This window comes from Rhinolophus hipposideros, assembly GCF_964194185.1.
Source record: "Rhinolophus hipposideros genome assembly, chromosome: 5".
NCBI lineage: Eukaryota > Metazoa > Chordata > Mammalia > Chiroptera > Rhinolophidae > Rhinolophus > Rhinolophus hipposideros.
The window spans coordinates 89,417,480-89,432,354 of NC_138051.1; the positions used below are offsets into that span (position 1 = coordinate 89,417,480).

Consider the following 14,875-nt stretch of genomic DNA (forward strand, 5'->3'; position numbering starts at 1 on the left):
TGCCATAAGGCAATGACGGGCTGCGTAAATCACTTTCTGGACGGCACAGATACCATCATGAGAGCAAGTACTACAATGGGATGAATGATGACCCACAGGGGACCACTAACTGTCTGTGGCTTTTCTCCTATGATCTGTGTACTCGGTGAGATAATCTGTTTTCTTATGTGGCACCAAAAAGAAAGACACACAAAAGTAGCACAATAATCACTCAGTTGTCTGAGATCAGCTGAAGAATACCACCGATGGGTGCCATATGCATGGACACTAATAGCTAGGGTGATCATTTGATTTATGGCCCCATCCAGGATACTTGCAGGGTGAAAGGGGGGCTCTGTTCATGCTGGGACCACAGGGCAGGTGTAACCTAGGACGTACAATTACTTTACTAAGAGCTTACACCACAGGGACCAAAGGAAAGGACCCCTATTCTGAGGGCACAAAGGTGGCTCTGTGTCTACAACGTTCTTGGTCCCGAGAAGACACGGTCAGCAAAGAGATTTATGAAGTTCATAGTTAGCCAGAGCCTGAGGCAAGATGAAGAGGTGAGTGTGAACAGTGGCTTCAAAAAGGTATTAAAAGCGAGCAAACTTTCAGCCATTAATGGACAGAAGGAAAGCCACAGACCCTCAGAGGTACCCTATGGCAAATTGTCAGACCACATGCATTACAACTCAGAAATGCCCCTAATGATTAAAAACCCCAGCAGCACCTTTCCACCTCCTCACACATTTGTGGCGGAAGGGCCTCAGGTAGGAAGTCGAAGTCTGGTATTAATTTGTGTGCCACAGTTGCTTTTCATTTCTCCTGCTTCGGAAGTGTTTCATATATAAATATCTCACAGCAGCAGAACGGAAGATGCTGGCCCTGGGGAAAGGCAAGTTTTACGTCCACATGCAAGGCCACATCATAATATCACAAACAATAGTAGGAGGGCATCGGCGAGGAGACCTGGAGCCACCCCCAGCTCTTCTGTGGCTGATTCCAAGAAGTCTCTGCTTCAGTAGAGAGGGGGAGCATGGAAACACCTCACATATTGCCCTTGCAACAGAGATAGTTCGTGGAGAGAGAGGCAAATGTCCAGCCTGTGTAAGTTACGCAGTTTCTCTGAGCCTCGGTTTCCTCATCTATAAAATGAGGGACCTTCCTTGCACGGTTGTTGTTAGGACTTTTTTTTCTTAATGTATATGAATGAGACTTTTGGCAGTGTGCCTTGTCATTTCCTATATATGAATATTAATAACAGGAACCCTTCCTGAGAACGTACTAGTGCACAAGTGAACTCAGTTCACCCTCATGATGACCCCACGAGGTGGGCATTGCTACGTCCCCATGGAGCACATGAGACTTGGTGTGGACCCTCATCCGTGATCGCACATCTAGTACATGGCAAAGCTAGCGTGTGGATGCTATTGGAATTGCCAACAGGGAGGTCGTCATCCTAAATGTTGGAAAGGCAGCTCCTCTCCACCTTCTGTGTTCTTTCTCCCCCTCTCAGACCCTCTTGGCACAACTCCCTGCCTCTGGGGAGAGCAGGCTGGCTCCCACTCAGGCTGGGCACCCCACGTGTCTATGAGAAGTAAAGGGAGAAGGGAAAGGGTATTGATGTATATATGCCTTCACCTCCCACCCAGGCAGATAGTCAATGTGGCATCAGGCCTGTGCTGGCCTGAGTAGACTGGCCATCCTGTGGCCGCACCACCTCGGAGTCTCCCACGAATGCTCACAAAAACCAGGCCTGGCCACAACAAGGCAAAGAGAAAGGCAACTTCAGCGCCATGGTGAATGTTAGGTGGTGTTTATTTTCCTGCTGTCCTCAGTATCCAGCTATGTGCAAATATTAGCCTTTCCCCAGGTCCCCAGGGAAGCGAGGCTTTCACCAGAACTTTACAGCCCAGTTGTAAATCTAGAGTAAAGGCCAACTGCAGAATGGACAGGACGAGTGTGAAGAATCTGTTTGGAGAATAAGAGAGAGAAAAACCCAAGATGAACTAGGCCTCGTATTCAGAGCTGATGGTCCTAGACAAGCTTGCTTTCCTTACGACCGTTAGTTAATTCTTTGGGGAGAAGATGTTCTAAAACTCAGTTCCTCAGCACCTGGTATGACTCATGTGTCTCAACATTGTCATGTGGGTTCCAGCCATATTTGGGGGAGCTCTTTTACTTTCCAAGTTGTGCCTGACAATGTAGAATTAATTGTCTCTCTCTTTGACTACATGGAAGGATGAAACAAGAGAAATTTTAAACCATGAGGAAAGCCTCAGGTCCACTAAGGAAGCGGGGATATATGCGTACGCCTTGCCTGAGAAGATCAATAAACTTTCAGACTGTCATCTTTTTTCTCAGCTTGGACTCAACCTCTGCAGACTAAATAATAAATTTGCCAAGTGATGTTGAACAATCACCCTGGTCCTGTGGAGAACGTATGATGTATGCCCTGCCATGTCTGCACTTGAAATTATGCCTATCAAAGATGGGCCTACCCAATTTCTGGGAGAAAAACTGTTTATACTGGGCTACAAAAGCAGCTACAGGGATTGCAATTTATTGAAGTGTAAGCTAAATCAAAGATCACTATTCCTTCCACTGCGTGGGAGAGAGCCTGACCTTTAATAGATGATTAATACCATCCTAAAAAAGAGCCACTTCTGTTACCTTATTTTCATCGTAGCTATTTAGTTACACTCTTTCTTGCTCTTCTTGAGTGATCAATATCAATGCGAAATTAATATTTCATTTCCTGTGTCCCCTTCGAGAATGCGTCAGCACCTAGAGTCAGCGCCTTCCGCTAATGAGGACAGTTTCATGTGGAGGCAGGCAAGGAAAAGCTCTAGACTACACATAAAAAGAATCATAGTCGTCAACATTTGCAATGTGCCTTCTTATATCATTCCGCCCTCACACACACACACAAAAACTGTAATAATAAATCCTACTATTATTTCCATTCTATACATGAGACAACAGAAGCAGAAGTAACTTGCCCACAGTTGCAGTAGTTAGTAAGTGGCAGAGCTGGGACTGGTTAACAATCCACTGTTTTCATTCTGGCCTTCTCCTGTCTCCCACAGACGGCTCTCTGTCCAGCGTGCAAACATTTTTCTAAAGCTCATCTCTTATGTCACCTTCATCCACCAGAAAAAAAGACAATATAGAGAAGTAGGAATTTCTACTTTTGGTCCTCATTTTTCTAAAACCGGCATCCTCAAGCTTTTCATCTCTTTTGCTCTTTTCCACCGAGAAAGGGAGAGAAATATGTGTTCTCCATGTAGACTAAGAAGCTGCTCTTAACTGCAGACCTGAATGAAGGCTCATGTACTTTGGTTTTAAATAGAATATATTGATCCAGCCTCAGCACCTGATGTGAAGACTCAAAGCCACATCCCTCTAGGGCACGACCAGCAGATAACCATTAGGCTCTGTCAGCTTCTTACAGGTGAATGCAGGTCCTTCTGGGGGTCCCACAGGTTAAGTCAGACTCCTGCTCTGTGCAGAGAAGCCTGCATGTTTCCTTATCTTCCAGCACCAGTCACACCAGACTCTAACTCACCACCCCAGCCATGACGGTCTCCCCAGCTAGCTGGGAATCGAGCATCATGGCTGAAACGCACAGGTTCTGGAGGCAGATTGCCCAAGTACAGATCCCACTTCCACATCTAACTTAAGCATGGGAAAGTTACTTAACTTCTCTGTTCCTCGTTACCCCTCCCTCCAAGGATCATTGTAAAGATTAAATGACTTAAAATACAGAAAACATTTAGAGTAGTGCCTGGCTAGCGGAAACACCATGCAAGGGTTAGTGACACCTAATACTGGACTGGAAGCTTCTGGAGAACAATGAGTAGGCATCTTGCACATCTTGTCATTTTTCTTCTAATCACTAGAGCTTAACACCGCACCTGCTTCATGACAGACATTCAGTAAATATGAGTTATCTAAATAAATACATTTGATTATAAGTAATGAAAATAATTGTACAAGCCACACACCGCCAAAATGTCACTAAACGAGATTTGCGCTTCACTTTAAATAGGAAGCAAACACATGCACATTTGTATATAAATGTGAACACAACAGCATTCGTTGTTGGGTTTTTGTTTTATTTTTATGGGAGTTTTTTGGGGAACATTGAATTCTCATTTGCAAATTCACTTTTCCAGTGACATGCCAATATCCATTAGCTCTTTAATTTCTGACTTAAAAGCTTTAGATCTTCTTCACTAAACAGTGATGGAATCAACAGCCCGAGGATAAAAACAATAATAATAATGAAGTGGAGGCCTGTAGGGACAGCGCGTGGGGGGTCAGGGGAGGCGGGCTACAAGCCCAGTCTTATACGCACCGAACCATCTTCTTCTGTATGACTGCTTTGCGGGGAAAAAGGAGCCCTCTGACTTCAGCGCAGCAGCTGAGGGAGTTGCTTCAACTTGTCAGAGCTGTATCCTTGGCCACAAAGAACCCAAAGCTGCATTCACTAAAGGTCACTCGCTGCCTGGGCTTCAGCCTAAACTTCCTGCACAAAGGCTGCTTGGAAGAAGGGATGGCCCAGAGCAGGGAAGGAGAAAGCTTGTCTGGCTCTGCTCTCCAACTCACAGCAAGGCTTTCCATAGGCTGCTGAATGGATGTCCCAGGGGCCATGCTTTCCTTAAAATCCTTACATTCCTAAATATGTAAAGCTTTGGGAGCTAGAGACACCATGGGAATTTGCTCATACATAAAGAAGACAGAATGATGATTTGAAAGAAGTATTGTTGGGGCAGCTTGTTAGCTCAGTTGGTTACAGCCCAGTGCTCTTAGCAGTAGGGATGCCAGTTCGATCCCCACCTGGGCCAGTGTGAGCTGTGCTCTCCACAACTAGCTTGAAACAACTACTTGACTTGGAGCTGATGGGTCCTGGAAAAACACACTTAAAATAAATAAAAGTTAAAAAAAAAAAAGAAGAAGAAAGAAGTACTGTTGACAACAAGAACAAAAAGAAAGGACTTCCATTGCACAGAAAGAAAATCATTTTCTGCTTTGCTTCTTGAAGGTTCTAAACGAAGGGCTCTTGGTCTCCAAAACAGATACAGAAGTCCCCATTCCTTCCTTCATTCCTCAAACCTCCAGCATCTTCTTTAGGCTGATCACGGTGCCAGGCATGAGGGATACATCAATAAAAGACACAGACTCAACTGGAAAGAGCTCACAGTCGTGGCAAGGAAACAGATGAGAAAAATCCTGATCACCCACTAGAGTCTAACAAGTGCAGAGGAAACCATGAGTGCCTGATGTCATGGGGCCAAACAGGACACCACCCACCATGGACGGTCCATGAAGGCTTCCCCCAAGACTTGAGTTTTGACACCTCTGAGGTTCAGAAATCCAAATTAAAACTTGGCAGAATGTCATAGTTGGCACGCCATAAATGTTCAGTTGAATGAATGAATGAATGAATGAATGAATGACTTAAAACCAGCTTACAACTACCACTGTTATGCTTTGGGTTTACATGATGGACCCAAATGGCAACGTGCTGACTGATCAGATCATGTCACCCGGCTGCTGGAAACGTAGCCACAGCCTCACTGGGCTCTTAGGGTAAAATGCCATACCAGGCCCAGCAAGGTTTGGCCCCTGCCGGTCTCCCGTCTAATGGCTTCCCAAGTTCCCTTTACTAACTGACCTCCAACCATATTGGCTCCCTTCTCCCAGTCCTTAGACACCTTCCACTGCCAAGCCCCGGCACTCAGCTCTGGGTCCTGGAAGCCCTGCCCTGCGAAGTCCGTTCTCCTGCTCCTACATTCTCTCTGGTGCCCCATGGCTCTACCTCCCTCTGCTTTGCAACGTCCATCTGATGTGATTTATACTTACTTGAGTACTTATTTGCCTCTACCACTTCCTATCAGCAGGATGACTATATCATCAATCTTTCAAAGCACGACACTTTTTGAGAAAGAAGAAGGGATGCTATTAACAATTACTCCAGAACCACAAAAACTGGGATACTTGGTCACCCTAGCCATAAGCTCCAGGAGGGCAAGGACTATGTCTGTCTTTTATTTACCATTATGTCCCCAGTACTTAACATTGAGTTTGGCACACAGCAAGCAATCAACAGATGTGGTGAATGAATGAGTGAAATAATGAATGAGTGAGCAAGTGAGTGAGTGAGCGAGTGATTTTGAACTTGGCAGAAGAAGAGAATGGAAAATGTCACCATCTTGGGAAATGTTCATGGGTTATGTAAATTAACCAACATCTCTTGCTCCTGGGGAGAACAATATGGCAGCGCATGATCTCTGGCCCTCCCCTTATCGGCAGTACAGCAGCCTTAGTCACCATGACAATACCAAAGGTCCATGCCTAGGACCGCAGCAAAATATCCAGTCCTCTGCCCATATCTTAAATTAAATCCTGCTCCACCAAAGCTCATTGGAGTCAAGCCCAAAGAGCACAGCCAGTGAAATGAGTCAGGATACCAGACATCCACAATCCAGAGCCCGGGCCCAGGCACAAATGCTCTCTGAAGATTGGAAAGGTTATAAATTCAAGGGAGAAAGGAGGAGGGGGCTCTGTGGCAGAAGGCAAGCACTGACTCCCACGAGGGAGCTTTCCCATCACATTGTTTGAGTGGATTTTCCCTTAGGGGAAATTTGTTTTAATACAATTACACATTCTCTGGCCCCATGGTGTCAAGCTAAGGATAGAGCCTGAACCCTGAAGTCAAAGAGATCCGGATTCCAGGACCACATTTGCCACTAGCTGTGAGAACTTAACCAAGGTACTTAGCCTCTGTAACCTGGGTCAGTAACTGTGGCTAGCCCTTGGGGTAATGGAGAAAGAAAAATGAGGCTCAGGAGTACCTGTGTAAACTGCCTAGCCCCGAGCCTGCACGGGAGTCAGCGCTTAATAAATGGTGTTAAATAGTATTCATCAAACCAGCTTGAGTCCTCAGCACTGAGCAAAGCATCTAAGACTCTAACCATTTATTAGCAAAAGCTAAAAATCCCTAAGAGGTCACAAAGTGAAAACCAAGGCCCCATTCACCAACATAAAACGTCACAGAACCAGTCCAGGAAGGGAGACATGTCAGGATGAGAAGCCCCCACACCCACCCCAATGCTCATAATTCCAGGAAATGCCAGACCTGGCCCATGCCAGGCAGAGCAAAGCTTTCGGCTTTCTTCAGACAATGAAGCTACAATGAAGAGAAGAAGGTACCCATTTTGAGGTCAAGAGGGTTCTGAGAGGTTCAGTAACCTGCCGAAGCAAAGACTAAAATATACCAGGGGGAAAGTCAGTCTTTTAGACAGGGAGGTGACCTGCTCACTCTGGGGGCATTGTACCAAGCTGCCCTCAAAGACGCTGTCCAGGGAGAGAGGAGTCCTTATTACTTGTGCTACATGTAGGCACTTCGAATGGAGAATCCCATGTCCTCGCTGGTGGGCACTTCACCCAACCCTAAACCCACTCCTATGAAACACACCTCCCTTCAACATGGCTATTACCAGGAGAAAGCACAGCCATGTGACCACAGAGCTACAGTGAAGATAGTCAAAATCTTAAATGTCTAAGAATTCACAACCTGAAAAATGACTGCTACATCGCCATCCACATGGGCTGAAGCATTTGTCCCTTTCCCTGTCGGTCACTGAAGCCACCTCATGATTTTATTCTTTGAGGATTACCTAAGATGAATGTATAATTGCTTTCTCCAAGACTCATCCCGATAGAAGTTTCTAAGACAACTATATTGGGGACAGGGAAATAAGCAATTGTGGCTTCTGAGAGCATCGAGGAGAAAGTTTTTGGGGTGGAGTGACTGTCAAATCAAGATCATGGAAACTGTGACTTCAAAAACATACTCAGTTTACTTTATTCCACTGCCAAAGCAATGCAAGTACTCCAGTCCAGCTTATCACCATCTATTCAGTTCCATTCCCTGCACATCACTTTGGAGAAGAAAGATGGAACGGGGGAAGGAAATGATGTTTCCTAAATGATAGTTATATACCAGGCACACTACTCGGCACTTTATGTGGGTTACCTCATTCACACCTCCCAATATTCTGAATGAGAGGGGCTGTCCGGTCCCTTTAATAGGGGGAACCTGAGGTTCAGTGGGGTAAGGGACCAGAGCCACCTAACCCTAATGCCTCTTCTCATTCTACTCCTGACACCCCGTCTTTGAAAATGCAATAGTCCACACTTAGAGTGCAATAGTGCTATGTCAGACACCCAGGTTTCCCTAATAATTTCTCCTTCTCGCTGCAGTCTTTTCCTTGGAGTAAAAGCTTTGAGCAAAGCACTGGATGTAGTGTGGGGGACACCCACCATTGACACAAGTGAGCAGTATAGCACAATGGTCTCTGGAGTCCTGCACCCCAAGGCTCAAATCCCAGTTTAACCACTCGTCGACCGGAACTTAACTTGGGCCAGTTACTTAACTTCTTAGAATTTATGTGCTCATCCATAAAATGGAATGATGATGGCAGAACCTACCTGTAGGCTTATTGCAAGTATTAAATGAGCTCAAGGACTGAAGCACTTAGAACGGCGCCTAGAGGACAATAAACAACTCATAAGGGGTGGCTATTTTTTAATATTACAACAGCTCTGCGGGATCTTCCTATTATAATCATCTGCAGACTCCCCCACATCATCTCTGGGGTGAGATTCTAGAGATGGATGGGCTGACATGCCGAGGCCCAGCTCGGGTTAAGTGGCTTACCCCAGGGCACCAAACTGGAAGGTCCGTGTGCCTCACGGCGGGTAAGTGGCAACCAGGCTCAGAGGACACGGACCCCTTCCCTCAGTCACACCTTGGAGTCAATGGCGACCCAACTGTTTGGGTGGTCTGCTCCTTGGGGGCTGTCTAAGCCTTCTGGGTCCCTGAGGTTCTCTGAAAGCATGTCTCAAACTAACTATGCAGAGAACAACCAAGAGGAACAGAGATGACAGTCAGCCCCAGTGTCTACCTAATAGATATGAAGCTGAGTGTCTCCACCAAAGCTCGGGATAAAAACGATTATCTAGGTGGCCAGAGTAAGTCCTCTAAATGGAATAGAAAACTACTATGAGTCTTTCCTGGGCTCAAGCCACAAAGACATAGCGACTTGGAGTAAGCAGCCCCACCCAGCACTCAGGGGAGCAATTGCTGTGAAGAAGACTTCTCGCTTTCACAGTAGAAGCAAACTGAAAAAATGTGTCAATTAGAAAACATAGGATTTGAAACCCCAAAGGGCCTTTCAGGCACTTTCATCTCTTTTCGCTTAGCAAAATCTCAGGATGCACATAACTTAGGGGCTTTCTGTTTTCTTTTGTTGTTCTTGTTTTCTGCCTTCCCCAACAGATACATAGCAGCAATCACAAGAGCTAAAAGTGACAGTTTTTTTGTTTAATCCTCAGAGCACCCAGACAAGTGAACACTATTATCACAATGTCCATTTTGCAGACAGGAAACTGAGGCCTGAGGCGACTCCCCTAGTGACTCCCCAAGTCACACAGCCCATAAGCAGCACAGAGATTTTACATGGGAAGGTTAACTCCAGAGTCTGGATGCTTATAACCGGGCTCTGCTGCCTACATGGCCTGTGCTTGAACAGGCAAGGACATGGAGAGCAGAGCAGGCATTCCAGAACTCTTTGCTGACCAGGGAATAAGTCATTTTCAGGTTTTCTTTGTTAAATTCTCTTAAATGTGGCCCCGTCTCTATCGTTTAGCACCCCTCACCTATGATGTTACAATATTCTTCTAACTGGTTTTCCCTCCTCCAATTTCTCTTTTCTCCCACCCAACTTTACCATTGCTAAAAGAGTTATCTTTCCAACAGAAAATTCCCATCATGTCACTTCCTTGCTTCATCTTTCAGTGACTCCCCACTTCCCACAGCATGAAGCCCAAATTCCTCAGCAAGGCTTTCTGGGCACCACCCAAATTGAGACCCCGCCCTCATCCCCAGCCCCCCTATCACCACTTCCCATACCTCTCAGCTCAAGCCACACTGACCACTTGTAGTTCCTTCAAAAGGCAGCTCAGGCGCGTGGGATGCCCTTCACTTGGTGTACCGAGTGAACCCCTTCCCATAGTCCACATTTCCGTTCTAATGTGTGGTGGTTAAGACCCTGATGTGTGTTCAGACTGCCCAGGAATGAATCCTGGATCCTCCACTTACTAACCAGGTGACCTTGAGCATGTAACTTCCCCTCCTGCTGCCTCAGTTTCTTTATCTGTAAATAGGCACAGAAGACTATCATCATAGAATAGTCGTGGAGGCTAAAGAAGACACGTAGACACAAAATCTTCCCTGTTTGCCTCACTGGGGCTCCCATTTCTCCACATACTTCAAATAGGTCCAGGCCAGAGAATTCCAATTATTGGTTTATATGCCTCTCCCTCCAGGGCTTCTCTATCCAATGATGTGTTAGACTAGAGAATTCTTTGTGATGAGGGGCTATGCCGTGCTTTGTAGGATGTTCAGCAGAATCCCTGGCCTTTGCCCACTAGGTGCTATGGCACCTGCCCAGTTGTGACAACGAAAAACGTCTCCAACATTTTTTGATGTTCCCTAGAGATAAACCACCTCTCCCTGAAGAACCAGTTCTTGAAACTCTGAGCCACTTGAATAATACCATAAACAGCAGCAGCAGCAGCAGCAGCAGCAGCAATAGCTATCTTTCTGAGCGCTCACAGGTGCCAAGCACAGTTCAAAGCTCTATGCATGAATTGCAGAATTTAATCCTCTCAACACCCTAAAGGTGGGTAATTTTAGGCACATTTTATTGATAAAGAAATTGGATCACAGAGAGGTTAGTAACTTGTTCTAGATGTGTCTTATTCTTATCTTTTCCATCCCCAACACTTACTACTATATTACCTGATAAAACAGGAGCTCAATAGCAATCTAAAGACTGCATGAATGTATGAACGAATGAATGAATGAATGAATGAATGAATGAGACAGTCTCCTTCACAACAACAGTCCATCTATCTTCACCTTTCAGTGACAGTGAGTTGTCAGTCTCCTCTGAGTCCCACAGTACCCCATAAAGTAGTTTAACTCACTGGAAAATCCCTCCCTGGCTATGGCTCTTCTAAGCTATCTGCGCATTTCATTGGGGTTATGCTGTTCTGGACACTCTGCTTTTGTCGTTAATACCATGAAGTACAACTTCCAGCTTAGCTTTATCAGGGATCACTTGATCCAGCCAAGAGTCCCAACGTTACCAGATACATTCCATCAATCAAATTTTCTGCCTATTGCTCACTTCTTTGGGGAGATACAAAAATACTATTTTTCCAGCTTGAAACACATCATATTGAATACCCCCCCACACAAACACTATGTTTCTTAGGAGTACTATACACCGTGCTGCTCAGAGAATGCTGCCTGGTCCACAAGTGTGGACATTTTTATCCTATAAAGGAATCGGTGAACTGAAGGGTAAACCTGTTTAACCTACAAAAACTGGAGATAAACACAAGAGTAAATTCTTCAATCACAGTAGATGGAGATCTTAAAGTACCACAGGTCCAGGACAGATACTCAATGGGTATAGAGGGAAGAAATAGAGAAATACTCTCTGTTAGAGGACAAGGAACTCCAATGTTTTTTGACTCTGCTAAAATTCTAGAAGGCGTTATACCTAAAGCAAATGTTTAAGAGAAAATGGAGCTAATGATAAAGCAAGACCTACTTAAGGGCTTGTAGACTCACTGGAAGAGGCAGGGAGAGTCAGACAGACCTCACTTTGAATCCCAGCTCTGCCACATTGGTAGTTAGAAAGTTACTCAACCCCTTGTAGCATCAGTTTCCTCACCTGTAAAATGGGCATAATAAAAATGCCAATATAGAGGGTTGTTGGAAAGATTAAAAGAAGTAATGGGTATAAGGTGCCTAACTCATTACAGGTGCCTAACTCATAACAGGTGCCTAACAAAGGGTGTTTTTTTAAATTATTATAAAAAACACACACATACACATACCTCATTTAACAGTAAAACCTCTGAGATCAAAATGGGATAGGTCTTAATGGCAGCATGAGAATTAAAACCTCTATACTTCCCCATCCTGTCATTCATTCTGGCCTCTGAGCTCTTTCATAAAGGAGAGAGCCAAAGAATGGGCAATACAGAAATACTGAGTTAATAAACAAATGCGTGAATAAACCCAGCTCTCTCGCGGCATCATCGATGTTATAGATCTAGCTGAATATCTCTTTCCAAAAACATTTTTCTATTGGCCAATAATTAGATGTAAGACAACGCATAGGCTACTTGTGGATGCAAAGATGATAAGACAATGACCCTTTTCCTCAAGATCTCACTGTCTAAGGGCAGAAAATTCAAGCATAAATCTAGACTCAATTCAGACCACCTTCCAGGTTATTATATGTACTGCAACTAAATAAAAAGGATCTTACCACATATCAAAGCAATATGTATAAATGTAATTGCATTCTTAGTTAAAACTACTCTAGAATTGTTTCCTCCATGCTGTATGGCATTCCCAGCCTTAAATCTGGCACAGATTAACACAATACTCTCGTTGCCACATTTGGTAGCATTTTCTCATAAAAGAAAAAAAAAAGATTAAGACCATCCAAGAGTGATATGAAACATGTCCTTTGAATTTTAGGCTTTAAAAGTTTTATTTTTTAATAAAAATTGTAGGGCATAGGTATGAAATCATATTTATTCCCAGGGAAAAATGTGTATTTTTATTTATTTAAGGGTCAACTCAGATTATCAAAACTAATTTAAAAGAGTACAATTATTATAAAAGTGCCAGATCATAAGTAGCCTTGGAATTCCTCTATCCTACGTAGTTTGAAATAAATAAATAATAAGCCTGCCCAGACTTGCAAATCCTACAGAATCCTGGATTGAAGTAGCCTTTAGAATTTAATGCAGATAATTCCAGAGCCAAAAGGAATCATGGAAGCCGTTTTTTCCATCCCTCTGCCTTCTAAACTTTAGAGCCCCAAGGAGACTTTGCCTTGCCTCCATAAATGTCACCGTTTTCCACCATGACCCACTCTTCATGGTTCAGGAGGTTGTGTGTAGGATAGGTGTCATGCAGGGACTCAGCTCCCGCTCCCCGCACAAGAACGCAGGACATGGTGAGGCCAAAAAGGAACAACAACAGAGCCATAGATAGGGGAGTCATACCACTATATTCTCACTGGCAGCTGGTCGAGACTCAGGAAGTAGGATCGACATGATCTGCAATCCATAATCAGCTTGCTAACCGCACTTGCTAGCCGCAATCCTCACTTGCTAGCGTAGCCACGGCAGTTACATTGGCGGCTAATGGCTAACTGGTAACAGCTGATGGCCAGCTAGTTACAGCTGAAAGCTTGTGATCACAGCTGATGGCCATCTACTACCCAAGCCAGCCCCTTTCCACGTGAGGTCGAGAGCCTGGAAACTGCTCTCTGGGACTCTGTCCCTACAATAGGAAATCAAACCTTAGACTCAGAGGCAGCCATCCTACCTCACCTCCAAGGTGAAGCCCTCTAGCTGGACTACCAGCCATTTCCCTTGCCTCCTCCTGGGACTTGGTCCTCTCTGCCCTTCACAACTTCTCAAGCCCCCTCTTTCATTTCCTTGCATCACACCACCGCAGACGACTCTGCTATCCCACACCCCTTCCCAGCCACTTTTTACCCTGCCCATGCCACCTCCACCCTCTGCTCTCATTGCCTTGCCTTTCTAGGTGGCCACCCAAGTTCTCTACCTCCATTTTTTAATGGGTCTTTTTTTTCCTTAATACCCAGGGTATGTAAAGGCCTTAGCACAGTGCCTGACACACAGCAAGTGTTCAAAAACAGCAACCTTGATTATTACCATTACTGCAATCTTTATCATTTCACCCCCATAAATCCACCAAAATGGCTGTCCCAAGTCACCAACAGTCTCCTCATTCCACATCTGGTGGCCTTCTCTCTATTCTGTCCTCTTTGACCTTGGGCTGGTTAACACATGCCTGCTTGTTTAAAATTCTTCCTTTGGCTTCTGGGGAACCCTCTTAGCCCAGAATCTCACACAGACCTCAGAAAAAGCGTACATAGGTGGACTTGAATTTGAAAACCCACAGCCCCTTTGCCTGCTGCTGACTGGCCACCACATCAAACGCAGGTGACACATGCAGATCATAGCCTGCTCCTACGTCGGCACTCATGTGTGGTCGCTCTGCCTCCACATTGTCACATGCCTCACTCTCTGGCTTCTTTGATGTCTCAGTTCAAATGTCTCCTCCCTGGAGAGGACCTCGCTGACCATCAGGAGCTTTTCAACCAAAGGCAGATGGATACTCCCAAGAGCTAGAAAGACAAAATCAGTGTTGTCCTCTCTCCCCTCAGGATTTTCTGTGGTTGACTCATTCCTTGCTTACCTGGATCAATGTCTCCAGCTCCTGTGGGCTCACACAGATATGATCCCTCAGGAATTCTGCCTTCTCCAAGGCGATGGTATTCTTTTGGCTGCTCTCGAAGGGCTGTTCCAATGCCCGGAAGACGAGACCACCTGTGACAAGGTAGACCACCACGACCACAAAGATGGCAACCACAGTTTTCCACTTCATGACGGTCTGCAGGCCCCCCTGGGAGGTGCCTTCCATCCTGGCTACCACTGTGGCTCGGGAGGAGATGGAGAGGCGTGGGGCTGGGTAATGCCCGTTAGTGGCACCTTTGGGCTGACACACCGGGGGCACTGCTGCTGGAACGGCCACTGAAAAATAGGGTGGGGGAGAGGGAAAAAAGAGAGTTACAAATACAAAACACAGCTGCTCAGAAACCAAGCACAGATGTCTTCCTCAAGCCAGCTTTCAAATATGAAGATTAAAAATTGGTTCACCAAGCCTACATTTAGGGAATTTGGTCAGTTGCCTGTTTGA

The 14,875-nt window shown here is 45.3% G+C and overlaps 1 protein-coding gene across 2 annotated transcripts in view; it reads right to left on the bottom strand.

Annotated features, from left to right (window-relative positions):
* The window catches only part of KCNK10 (potassium two pore domain channel subfamily K member 10), a 116,996-nt gene that overhangs the window by 45,338 nt on the left and 56,783 nt on the right, over positions 1-14,875 (bottom strand). For both annotated transcript variants that reach the window (XM_081048519.1, XM_081048518.1), the window contains exon 2: positions 14,375-14,709. In XM_081048519.1, the coding sequence (XP_080904645.1) occupies positions 14,375-14,709 (335 nt within the window). The remainder of the gene's footprint in view (positions 1-14,374; positions 14,710-14,875) is intronic.